Below are 13582 nucleotides of genomic sequence, written 5' to 3' on the forward strand. Positions count from 1 at the left end.
CTGAATGACAGTCTTTCTGAATAAAGTATTCTTGGCTGCATGTTCTTCTCATTTAGGACCCTGAATATATGCTGCCAGCCCCCTTTCTGGCTGCCAGGTCTCTGTGGAGAGGTCTGCTGTTAACCTAATACTTCTCCCCATAAAGGTTAGGGATCTCTTGTCTCTTGCTGCTTTAAGGATCTTCTCTTTATCTTTGGAATTTGCAAGTTTCACTATTAAATGTTGGGGTATTGAATGGTTTTTATTGATTTTAGGGGGGGACCTCTCTATCTCCTGGATCTGAATGCCTGTTTCCCTTCCCAAGTTAGGGAAGTTCTCAGCTATGATTTGTTCAAATACACTTTTTGGTCCTCTGTCCCTTTTGGTGTCCTCTGGAACCCCAATTAAACGTAGATTTTTCCTTCTGAGGCTGTCATTTATTTCCCTTAACCTTTCCTCATGATCTTTTAATTGTTTTTCTCTTTTTTCTTCAGCTTCCTTCCTTGCCATCAACTTGTCTTCTATGTCACTCACTCTTTCTTCTACCTCGTTCACCCTCATTGTTAGGACCTCCAGTTTGGATTGCATCTCATTTAATTGATTTTTAATTTCGGCCTGATTACTGTTCTGTTTTTGCCTTTCTTTTGGACTTATTAAGCTTTAAAAGCTCTTTACACACTCCATTTCTATTCTTTTGATATTCCCTTTCGGTATTTATGCTTGAAATCTAGAGATAATCAACATTATTTTACCTAAAGGATTAAAATTTCTTACGATATTTTAACTTCTCTTACTTCATCTCCCATCTAGGGGTTGAGACTTCACAATTCTTTGAAAACCATTCCCCAAACTAGATATTACTATAATGGTTTATAAGAGTTTATCTCTATATTTACCAATTTTGTTTGTTCAGTATTTCTTCCTGAAACTTAGAGATTCCTATTTTTCCTTTTGTTTTTTTTTTAATTTTTAAATTATATATATTTTTATTGGAGTTCAATTTGCCAACATATAGCATATCACCTAGTGCTCATCCCATCAAGTGCCCCCCTCAGTGCTGGTCACCCAGTCACCCCAACCCCCCGCCCACTTCCCCTTCCACTTCCCCTTGTTTGTTTCCCAGAGTTAGGAGTCTCTCATGTTCCATCTCCCTCTCTGATATTTCCCACGCATTTTCTCTCCCTTCCCCTTTATTCTCTTTCACTATTTTTTATATTCCCCCAAATGAATGAGACCGTATAATGTTTGTCTTTCTCCGATTGACTCACTTCACTCAGCATAATACCCGCCTTCCTTTTCAGGTCACTTTCATTCTTCTCTTCCTCATTTTTAAGTATTGTTCAGGAGTTTATGTAGGGAGGTTCCGTATTTATTGGTAATAAACTCTCAGTTTGTGTTTGTCTAGAGGAAAGGTCTTTAGTTTCTCATTTGTAAAGTATGTTTTTCTGAGTAATTGAATCTAAACAGTTATTTTGCTTCAGCAGTTCGAAGATATTCTATTTATTTTGGCCTTCATCATTGTTGTTAGGAATTCTGTCAGTACAGGTGTTATTCCCTGGTAAGTATACAGTAATCTGTCTTTTCTTCTTGATTGCCTTTAAGATCATTTCTTTGTCATCAGCGTTTTGTAGTTTCACTATTGTACATTTAAATATAAATTTCTTTTTATTACCTTGGTTTAGGATTGGCTGTGCATCCCAAATTTGAAGATTCTGGATTTCCATTAATTCAATATTGGAAAATTCTTAGTTATTATCTCTTTTGACACTAAGTTTCATTATTTGACTCTGTTCTCTTCTTCTGGAAATCTAATGAAATTTTCTTGATCTTCCATGACACAACATTTTTCATATTTTCTATATCTTTGTCTCTCTGTGGCGTATTTTCTGCAATTTTTTCCAGATTTCTCCAAGAGACTACAAAATTTTTCTTACTTGTTTCTAATCTATAGTTTGGTCTGTTCTTGGCATTTTTAACTTTTAACAACATTAAATTTGATTCTGCAGGTTCTATTCAGTTCTTTTAAATCTCTTTTTCTGTATGAATATAATTTTGTATTTTTATAAACATGTTAAAAATAATCATTCTATAAATATATATTCTATGAATCTATTTGAATGTTATAATACTTGCCTTGATATTCTTTTTGTTTTTGTAATTTTGGATTGTGTACTCATATATCACTAATCTATATCTGCGGTATCATGTGGAGTCTGAAATCTTGGGGAAAGAGTTTCTTTCAAAGAGGATTTTCTGTTCTTGGGAATGCTACTGAGATGGGGAAAGTGTATTTTAATTTCTGGGGTTAGAGTTTCTTAGATAACACAAGTAATATAAATCAACCCCCAAACCCATATGAGGGTAGTGTGGTAACACATTCATGGTGGAAACCTTTCCGTTGTTCTTATAAAAATAAGAGATAAGTGTATGAAAAGTAATGTACTCTTCTTTATTGTTAGATAATAACTTATTTAAACTTTATCCTGACTTTATTTTGGGGAAGGGAATCTCAGTTTCTACTTTCTGTTCTGCCTGGGTCCAATGTTCTTCTGTTCCCTAAATTGCTCTTAAAACCCTAGTGTCTATATTTCTACTACACTCTTTATAGTTTTTGGGTTAAATCAGTCTTTCCAGTACATGTTTGCTGCTTTCACTTTTGATTCCATAAGTTCTCTCTAATTACTCATGAGCCCAATTAAGCATTAACAATTTATCCACCCTTAAGCCCTAATTTTTGGTGTTTTGAATGGTAGGGTTTTTTTAGAGTACATAATTAACAATATTTCCAGAAATAGAAGTCCTAAACAGAACTAAAATCAGATTTTACATTAAATCTATTTTTTCAGCAATCAGTTGTTATGATGATATGTAAAAGTATAAAACACACTGACAATGATAAGTATATAGTCAGATTCAGACTACTCTAATGCTAATGCTGGTGTATAACTCATGTAATTCTATTGTAAAGATGAACAGATGAAAACATTAAAAATAAGTTTAGCTATGATATGATAATGGATACACAATATAAAAAGATGTAAATTGTGATGTCAAGAACATAAAATGAGAAGCAGTAAAGGGATAAAGTTTTATGTAAGTTAAGTTGCCACCAACTTAAAATAGACTGCTATAACTACAAGATATTTTGTATAAACCTCATGATAACCACCAAGGAAAAACCTCTAGCAGATTCACAAAACATGAAAAGAAAGTAACCAAAGCATATAAAGATAGAAAGTCATCAACTCACAAAACAATACTGCAAGAGACACAGAAAAGTACAAAGAATTTTAAAAAGAGGTAGAAAACAAAAGTACAGTACTCAATCCTGAGTTTTCAATACTTACTTTAAATGTAAATCGATTAAATTCTCCAATCTAAAAGCAGAGTAGCTGAATGGATTAAAACTGAGATTTGACTTTATGCTGCCTCTGAGACTCCCTTCAGCTTTCATGACACACAAAGGCTGAATGCGATGAATTGGAGGAAGATAATTCCACACAAATGGAAACCAGAGAAAAGTAGGGATAATTATGCTTGTATCAAACAAAATAGATTTTAAATCTATTAAACCCCATTAAGACCCTTTTTTTAAAAAAAGATTTTATTTATTTATTCATGAGACACACACACACAGAGAGAGAGAGAGAGAGAAAGAGAGAGAGAAGCAGGTTCTATGCAGGGAACCTGACGCGGGACTCCATCCTGGGTCTCCAGGATCACCTGAGCTGAAGGTGGCACTAAACCGCTGAGCCACCCAGGCTGCCCCTGTTAAGACCCTTAATAAGAGACAAAGAAGGTCCTTATATTATGATAAAGGGACTAGTTCTTCCAGAGGATATGGCAATTGTTTTTTTCTTTTTTAAAGGATCGCATGTATTTATTTGAGAGAGAGCACAAAAGAGAGAAAGCATAACAGAGAGAGCTCATACAAGATAGAGTGTGCAGGGGAGGGGCAAAGGAAGAGGGAGAAGCAGACTACTGCTAAGCAGGGAGCCAGTCATGGGGCTTGATCCCATGACCCTGAGATCATGACCTGAGCTGAGGGTAGATGCTTAAATGACTGAGCCACCCAGGGACCCCAAAGATATGCAATTGTAATTATGTTTTCAATATCAGAAAACCTTAATAAATGTATTAAGCCAATACCAACAGATCTGATATAGAGCAGTATAATCAATATAAGGACTTCAATATCTCACTTAGAAAATTAAAAGGGAGCATTGAACCTGAACTATATGGTAGACTAAATGGACCTTATAGACATATACAGAACATTTCATCCAGTAGAAGTAGAATACATATTCTTTCTGAGTGTAAACAGAGCATTGTCCAGGATGGATCACAAAGTCAAGGCAAAACCAAGTCTTATCAAATTTTAAAAGTTTGATTATAACAAATATTTTTTCCAAACACTGGTATGAAACTAGAAATTGATAACAAGAGGAAAATTGGAAAAATCACAAATACTCCAGAACCACTAATGGTTAAAAGAAGAAATAAAAAAAATATCTTGAAGTAAGTTAGAAAGGAAATACAATATACCAAAATTCATAAGGTGCAGCAAAATAAGTTCTAAGAGAGAAGAAAACAATCAACAACCAACATATTCACTGGTGAAAACCTATAAGCTTCCCCCCTAAGATCAGGAATAAGATAAGAATTCCAGCTTTTGCTGGAATTCTATCATACCAGAAGTTCTAGCCAGAGCAATTACACAAGGAAAAGAAATGAAGGCTATCCAATTTGCAGAGGAAGACCTTGAACTATCTGTTCATGTATGACATGATTTTACATATAGAAAATACTAAGCATACGAACCCCACAACCCCAATACAATTAGGGCTAATAAACAAACTCAGCAAAGTTCCAGGATACAAAATTAAAGTCAACAGGCAGCAATGTGTTGTATTCCTATACATTAGCAAAGAATAACCTGAAGAGGAAATTAAGAAAACTTCAATTTACACTAGCATTAAACAAAATAAGATACTGAATAGTAAATTTAAACAAGGAGTTGCAGGACTAATACACTAAAAACTGTAAAACATGACTAAAAGAAAATTAAAAAATTATAAATAAATGGAAAGATGTCCTATGTTCATGAATTAGAGACAATATTGATAAAGCAGCAACACTCCTCAAAAAGATCTATATATTCAATGCAATTACTATCAAAATCAGAAATGGATTTTTTGGCAGAAGTGGAAAATCATCTAATTCATATGGAATTTCAAGAGACCTCAAACAATATTGAAATATAGGTTTGGAGAACTGACATTCCCTAATTTAAAACTTCTACAAAACTGTAATAATTGAAACAGTTTGGTACTGACCAAAGCATAGACACGCAGACCAATGGAAAAGAATTTAGAGTCCACAAATAAAACGATACTTTTATGACTCATTATTTTTCAGCAAAAGGGCCAAGACCATTCAGTTGGGGTATGAAAAATCTCTCCAACAAGTGAACAAACTAGATTATCACTTACAAAAGAATGAGGTGGATCTTTATTTGACACCATATTAGAAAACTAACCTCAAGTAGGTCAAAGTCCAAATATGATTGCTAAAATGGTCAAACTTGGAAAAGACAAAGGTCTTCACTACTTTTAAATTTGGTAATCATTTTTAGGTATAGCATCAAGAGCACAAACTTCCAAAGAAAACATAGAGACATTAGAGTTCATCAATATTAACAACTTTTGTGTACAAAGTTTTGTGCATCAGAGTACACTATCAATAGTGAAAAACAGCCCATAGAATGTGAAAAAATTATTGCAAATGATCCATCTGATAAGATTCGAGTATCCAGAATATTTTTTAAAAAATTTCACTACTCAAAATCAAACAACCAAATTATAAAATGGATGGATGACTTGAATAGGCATTTTCACAAGTAAGATCAACACATAGCCAATAAACACATGATAGATGGTCAATATTATTAGTTATTAGGAAATTGCAATTTGAAACTATAATAAAATACCACTCTACACCACTAGGATAGCTAATAATAATGAAAATAACACGTGTAGGCTCTCATGTATTGCTAGTAGAAAGGTACAATTGTGTAGCCATGATGAGCAACAATTTGGGGACTGCAAAATAGGTTAAACATGGAATTACACAGTGTTCAGCAGTTCCACTTACAGCTACATAGCCAAGAGAATTGAAAACAGGTGTTCAAACAAAAACTTGTACCTAATGTTCATAGCAGCACTACTCACAATAGCCAAAGTAGGAACCAACCCAATGTTCATCATTTATTGGATGTACACACAAAGTGGTATATCTATACAATGAAATGTTATTGAGCCATTAAAAGAAAAGAAGTACTGATGCATGACACAACATGGATAGACCTTTAAAACACTATGGGAACATGAATGAAGCCAGATACAAAATGCTGCATATTAGGTTTTTATTTACCTGAAATACCCAGAATAACAAACCCTAGACAGGAAGCAGATTAGTGATTGCCAGTGGGTGTGGTGTGAGTACCTATGACGACAGAGTTTCTTCTTTGGATGATAAAAATCCTCTGGAACTTGGTAGTGGTGATGGTTTCTTTACATTGTGAATGTACTAAATGCTTCACTTTAAAATGGATAAAATAGTGAAAGTTAAATTATACATATTTGCCACAACAAAAAAGTGCACTTTAGTTACTTGTAACACCTGTGGGGAAATTCTTTAGGTAATCCTGCAAATGAGAGAATGACATCTTTTTTTAAACAAATTCACTTTTAAATTAAATTTTTTATTTTGAGATGAGTGCAGATTCACAAGTAGTTGATAAGAAACAATCTACAGATCTTATGTGCCTTTAATCAGTTTTATCCATTGGTAACATTTTGCAAAACATTAGTAAAATAACAACTAGGATATCGACATTGATCCAGATACAAAATAGCTCTCATGTCATCTTCAAATAGAAACAGTTTTCTTTTCTTCTTTCTCATCTGTGTTCCCTATATTTAGTTTTCTTACCTTATTGCGCTGGCGAGAACTTTCAACACTGTTGAATAAGAGTTGTGAGAGTAGGTATCCTTGCCTCACTTACTCTTTTAGGGGGAAAACATTCAGTCTTCCACAATTATTTATAATGTGAGCTGTAGGTTTTTATAGATGCTCTTTATCAAAATGGGGAAGTTTCTTTTATTGCTTTCTTTTGAGGTTTTTTTTTCACACTTTGTGTTATGCCAATAGGTATATTGAAGTCCTATCCCCAATGTAACTGTATTAGGAAGCAAGGCTTTCAGTGAGGTCATAAGAATGGGGCCCTAATGTAAGTGTTATTCTTTACTTTAAAAAAAAGATTTTATTTATTTATTTGAGAGAGACCATGAGTAGAGGGAAGGGAGAGACAGAGAGAGGGATTAGCAGACTCTCTGTGGGGAGCCTAATGCAGAGCTTGATTCCAGGACCCTGGGATCATGACCTAAACTTTTTTTTTTTTTTTTTTTTAAATATTTTTTTTTCAATTTTTATTTATTTATGATAGTCACAGAGAGAGAGAGAGAGAGGCAGAGACACAGGCCGAGGGAGAAGCAGGCTCCATGCACCGGGAGCCCGATGTGGGATTCGATCCCGAGTCTCCAGGATCGCGCCCTGGGCCAAAGGCAGGCGCCAAACCGCTGCGCCACCCAGGGATCCCAATTAAGGCAGATGCTTAACTACTTAAGCCACTCAGGTGCCCCTGTAACAGTTATTCTTAAAGGAAAAAGAAAGGACATAAGAGGTATCTCTCACTCAAGCACATACACAGAAGAAAGCCATCTGAAAACATGACAAGAAGGAAGATTTCTGTCAGCCAGGAAGAGAAGCCTCATCAGAACCCTGCTGGTACTTCGATCCTGGCCATCTATCCTCCAGAGCTCTGAGATAATAAATTCCTCTGATGTCACTAAGGTTATGATATTTTGCCTAGTAGCCCTATTGGACTAAAACAATTGGTTGTTGAATATTGTCAAGTGCTTTTCTGTGATTGATAAATGCATTTTAGTTGCCTGTACCATGGAAGAGAGAGAGAAAAAAACAACTTTAAGGAAACTTAAAGAGAACAGAATTCTCCTTTTTCCTCCCTCTTCTCATTCTCCTTCTCCTCCTTCTTTTTCTTCTTCTTCTACATTGCTTTTTTTTTGCTATGTTGCTACCAAAGTCATGCACCAACTCATTTAAGTTCTACTGCAAACCTTGAGAAAAGAATTCCGGGAGAATTCAAAATTTACGTATATTTTGATGGCTGTATTATAAACTGCATTTCTACCACTTAGAATTGTATGTTGAAGAATTTTTCAGAGTAATTTTTTGGCAATACTCACTAGTTATGAGAAAGAATTAAGTATATTTTTCCTTTAAGAAATAACTTTATCAGAAAACTTCAGAGCATAATAATGACTGTAAAAATAAATAATGCTCTAGAATGATAGAGAATGATGATGTCCAATATGTTAGTTGGCAGCCACAAGGGCTTTTGACCACTTGAATTGTGGCTGATCTCAGTTGAGATATAGGATGTGGCAAATTGTCTTGGGAGATGTTGAGAATATGAATAATTGGCTCTCTGTAATGGTAGGAATGAAAAAAGGCAGTATTAGTTTGGAAATGTATTAGTTTTCTAGGACTGTTGTAACAAAGTACCACAAACTAAGAGGTTGAAAAAACAGAAAATACTATGTCACAGTTCTAAAGGCTAGAAGTCCAAGATCATGGTGTCAGCAAGGTTGGTTCTTTCTGAGAGGTATTTGATACAATTTTTAAATGCTTTTTTTATTTGGTTTTGAGGCCTATGTTAGAGACCAGTCAGTTCCTCTTCTTGAACACTTGATTAAGTCCACGTCTCAACCACTTCTTTATTAGGGCTCCCGTTCTGGGACACCATGCACATGCCCTGATTGCCCCAGGACGACTGACAATTGATCCAACACCAGGCAACTAAGGACAGCCCTTATGCCCTAATCCCATGAAATTATTCAAATTAGCCAATGCATGGGAACCCAGGAAATCTAGTGAACTCTGCTCTATCTGCCAGATATAAACTTTTCCCCACAGTTCTCACTGTTACCCTGAGCCCAGTTTATCCCCTGTGCAGCCCTGTATGGCAGCCTTCTTTCATTTGGAATTTTCACACAGAGTCTGCCTTTTATCTATTCTGAATGTCTTTTGTTGTGTCCTGCCATCAAAAAAAAAAAAAATCTTTCAATCTTATAAAACATTTGGCATTGTGAGCAAGAAAGCATGGTCATGACTGCTTACTCTTGCATAGCTTCTTAGGGTTCTGCTTTTGGCTTCCTAGTTTATTCCAGATGACAGGAGAGGAGCTTGGGAATGAGCTATTGCCTGTTGGTAAGCATGAGCTTTAACCTTGCAGCTTGTTGCTGCATCTGCTAGTGGTTTCCATGTTTCTCCTTGCCCACATTTTCTTGGAGTTGAAAGGCTAAGAAAGAACAAACAACAGTCCTAAATGGTTAAACTCCACTGACTAGATACTAGCCCAAGTGGGAGTCACCTAGGAGAAATGGGAGCAATAGGCCATGTGAACCACACTTTCCAGGGTCCAGCCTTATGTTTTCAGTCTTCTGTAGACTACATATTGGTGTCCCTCTCATCCAAATTTATATATTGAAACTTATTTTTTCCTAAAGATGGCTTTTGGAGGTGTTGCCTTTGGGAACTGATTTGGTCATAAGGACAGAGCCATCATGAATGGGATGAATGCCCTTAGATAAGAAACCCCTAGGGAGCTAGCTCATCCCTTTGCCATGTGAGGACACAATGCAAAAATCAGCCTATGAACTAGAAAGTGGGTCCTCAGCAGGTACCAAATCTGCTAGTGCTTTGTTTTTGAACTTCTCAGCCTCCAGAACTATGAGAAATAAATTTCTGTTGTTTATAAGTCACTCAGTCTGTAGAGTTTGGTGATAGTAGCCTGAATAGTCTAAAATAGTAGATATAAACATTGTAACACAGCAAGTATTGAATCAAAATTAAATTTCAACAGATGAATGGATAAAGAATATTTGGTATATATATATATGTATATATATATACAATGGAATATTACTCAGCCATCAAAAAGAATGAAATCTTGCCATTTCATTGCAAATAATGATGTGGATGGAACTAGAGGATATTATGCTAAGCAAAATAAATCAGTTGGAGAAAGACAAATATCATATTATCTCACTCATATGTAGAATTTAAGAGACAAAACACACACACACACACAAAAGAGACAAAACACATAAGCATAGGGAAAGGAAGGAAAAATAAGACAAAAACAGAAAGGGAGACTTAACTATGGGAAACAAACTGAGGGTTGCTCAAGGGGAGGTGGATGGCAATTGGGGTAACTGACGAGTTAAGAAGGACACTTGATGTAATGAACACTAGGTGTTATATGCAACTGAAAATCACTAAATTCTACCTCCGAAATTAAGAATACATTATATGTTAGTTAAATTGAATTTTAATAAGAAAATGAAGATAAATTTAAAATATTAATATTGAATTAATAAATAATTAAATAAAATAGTTATATTAGAAATTAAATTTGATGAAATGAGACCCAGTGACCTTCACTTAGAATAGCTACTATGGCTCAATGTAAGTTAAAACAGGTCCCTGCATGATTGAAACACTCCATAAGACCTAATTAACAAATAGGTGATTATTCCCTCTTCTCCATTGAACAGATCAATTTTGTCTGTTCTTAAACCTGGAAAGACTGAATTGTGCTTCATGATAGATTATTGCCATCTTAATGCCATTATTGCATCCATTAAAGCCCACATGCCAATATCCAACATTATTAAGATTAGTAACATCATCTAATGTGTTTCATTCAATGCTAACTTCAACAGCCTCTCAATTTACCTTCTACTCCAAAGGGACACAATATACCTTTACTAGACTACCCATGGAGTACCTCAGTGGCTCTACCATCATACACAGGTTTTGCAAGCAGGAGTCTTAAGTGCATCCACCTTTCCCCATGAACACAAATAGGGTATTATATTAATAACATTCTTATCCAAGGAATTGTGTTTAACATAAATATTAAGAATATACAAATCTAACATCTTTAAATCCCTTTGGGATTTAGAGGCAACATATTCCACATTTACTAATTTTATTTAATCTCTCTGACACTGCTACCTACAAATGAACTCATGTTAAATGACAAGCAACCTCAACAAAAAGCTCTACAATCTATCCACTTAAAATCAATAGGATGTCCCACTCATGCTAACAGAGACTCATTCACTATATAGGCTTTAGCAACATCCTCTCATACCTCCTGGGATCTCTGGGCTATCTATAATGGCCAGAAATAGCCCATGAGTTTCTGATACAAAACCCTACCCTTCACTGTTTGCTAAATCCATAATCTTAGTATACTCTTTGTTCTCTGCTTAAAATGTACATCCCTACACGTGTCTAAGGGAAATCCTGGTAGAGGATACTACCATCTGTGCCATTCTAAAAATTAATGGATACTGTTACTCTCTGCAGGAGACAACTGCCTTACATAGGTCCACACCCAGCCCCCTGAGAAGAGGACCTCCTAATCCCTGAGCTTCAGTTTGTCACCACAACCTCCCACCGTGCATCTCTGACAATGATCACCACAACTTGCTCTTCCCCTTAGTTACAAATATTGTTAATCATTACATATTCCTTAATGAATATAGTTCATATCAATGTAACTGCTGGACTTGCCTTCTTGAACCAAGGAACACACCGAGATATTATTGTCATAAAAAATACAACTCATACTTGTAACATACTTTACAACTCAACCAGGGTATTGTTAGAGATCCTGAAAATTCCAGATACATGATCTAGGCTAATGCCATATAATGGCGAACTTGGCTATGTACTGACCTACAAGGACTCTACTTCTTTTCCTCTCATAATAAAATGATTTTTATGCTGTTTAGGGTGACGTATGTATTCGAATACCCCAAATGATGAAGCTCAAAGTTGATGTGAAGATCAGGGGGTCAATTTTAATATAGTTTTTAGCTATTACAAAATACTGACTTGACCCATATGTGAGGTCCTGACTAGAGGATGGTCAGTTTCTTTTCTTGAGACCTGATTATTTCCACATCCTACCTACTTTCCTTAGTTATTACAAAATACTGACTTGACCCATATGTGAGGTCCTGACTAGAGAATGGTTAGTTTCTTTTCTTGAGACCTGATTATTTTCACATCCCACCTACTTTTCTTATCTGGGCTTTCACACTCTTGGCCCCTGGGCCAAGTATTAGACAACAAAGAATAAACCCATAAATAATTATGCATGGGATTCTAGGAAATTATTCAAATTAGCCTGTCTGGGAGCCCTTCAAACCTAACTTCACCCGACTTGCCATACACACACTATATTCTATAGTTCCAGGTTGATGTTACCCTGTCCATTAGGACAAGACCTGTGTGATCCTATATGGGAGCCTCCTTTTATGGCACTATAAGTAACAAAGTTCTGCTTCTCATTTATTCAAATGTCTTGTGTTGTGTCCCACCATCAAAAGAAATTGAAATCCCCTAGATCATGAAGGAAGCATCTATTCCATGCTTCTCTTCTACCTTCTGGTGGTTTGCTGGAAATCTTTGGAGTTCACTGGGTTGCAGAGGGTCTGCCTTGATTTCTGCCTTCATTTTATATGGCATTCTCCCAGTGTGTGTATCTGTTTATGGTTTTCCTCTTTTTACAATGATACTAGCCATTGGACTGGATCCACCCTACCCCAGTGTGGCTGCATCGGAACTAATCCCATCTGCAATGACCCTGTTCCCAATAAGGTCACATTCTGAGGTAATGACGTTTACAATGTCAACATATGAATTTTGAGAGGACACAACTCAAATCATAATAGGAAGTATTTCTCAAAGCCACACATTATAGCTATCATGTGATCCATTGATTTTATTCCTTGGTATATATGTAAAAGAATAAATGCATAAATAGACCAAAAGATAAGTACAAAACAAAAATGATCATAGAAGATTTATTTGTGTTAACCTGAACTGAAAATCCATGTACACAGCAAAATGGTGAATAAATTATGGCATAGTCAGATTAGAAAACCACTATACCATGTTACAAAAACCAACTATGTGAACAATTTTATTTATATGGTGTTCAAAAATTGGCAAAGTGGTGATAGATATCAGAGTAGTGTTTCTGGAGAAGGGCTATTGACAAAGAAAATGAAGGAAACTTCTTGAATAGTAGAAATGGTCTACCTTCACTTTGGAGGAGATTATCTGAGTTCATACCTACATAAAAATTCATCAAGTTGTACACTAAAGATTTGTGTGTCTTACCATATGTAATTTATGTTTTCCAAAATGGTTTCTAAATAAATTGTTGTGTCATTTATTTTGTCGCTTCAGTCATGTGGGAGACCCAATGAATTGTAAGTATTGGCTTTTTTGCTTTATTACCCAAGAAAACCCAGTAACATTTCCTGTTCATGGCTAGTCAGTGGCTAACCACTTGAAATGCATACTCCGGGGAGGACTTCAACTTTGAGCGTACTGATCTCCATCAATATCATGGTATCTGGTAAGTCTGATGCAATGA

The 13582-nt window shown here is 35.5% G+C and overlaps 1 protein-coding gene across 2 annotated transcripts in view; it reads left to right on the forward strand.

The window, feature by feature from the left end:
- Positions 1–1343: 1343 nt before the first annotated feature.
- The window catches only part of LOC140625217 (cell surface glycoprotein CD200 receptor 2-like), a 32326-nt gene continuing 20087 nt past the window's right edge, over positions 1344–13582 (forward strand). The window contains exons 1-2 of one of the 2 annotated variants that reach the window (XM_072812525.1): positions 1344–1537; positions 13481–13564. In XM_072812525.1, coding sequence (XP_072668626.1) covers positions 13501–13564 — 64 coding nt within the window. In that variant the 5' untranslated portion in view covers positions 1344–1537; positions 13481–13500. The remainder of the gene's footprint in view (positions 1538–13480; positions 13565–13582) is intronic. The other variant, XM_072812526.1, reaches the window with a different exon arrangement.

This window comes from Canis lupus, chromosome 35 (genome assembly GCF_048164855.1).
Source record: "Canis lupus baileyi chromosome 35, mCanLup2.hap1, whole genome shotgun sequence".
Taxonomy (NCBI): Eukaryota; Metazoa; Chordata; class Mammalia; order Carnivora; family Canidae; genus Canis; species Canis lupus.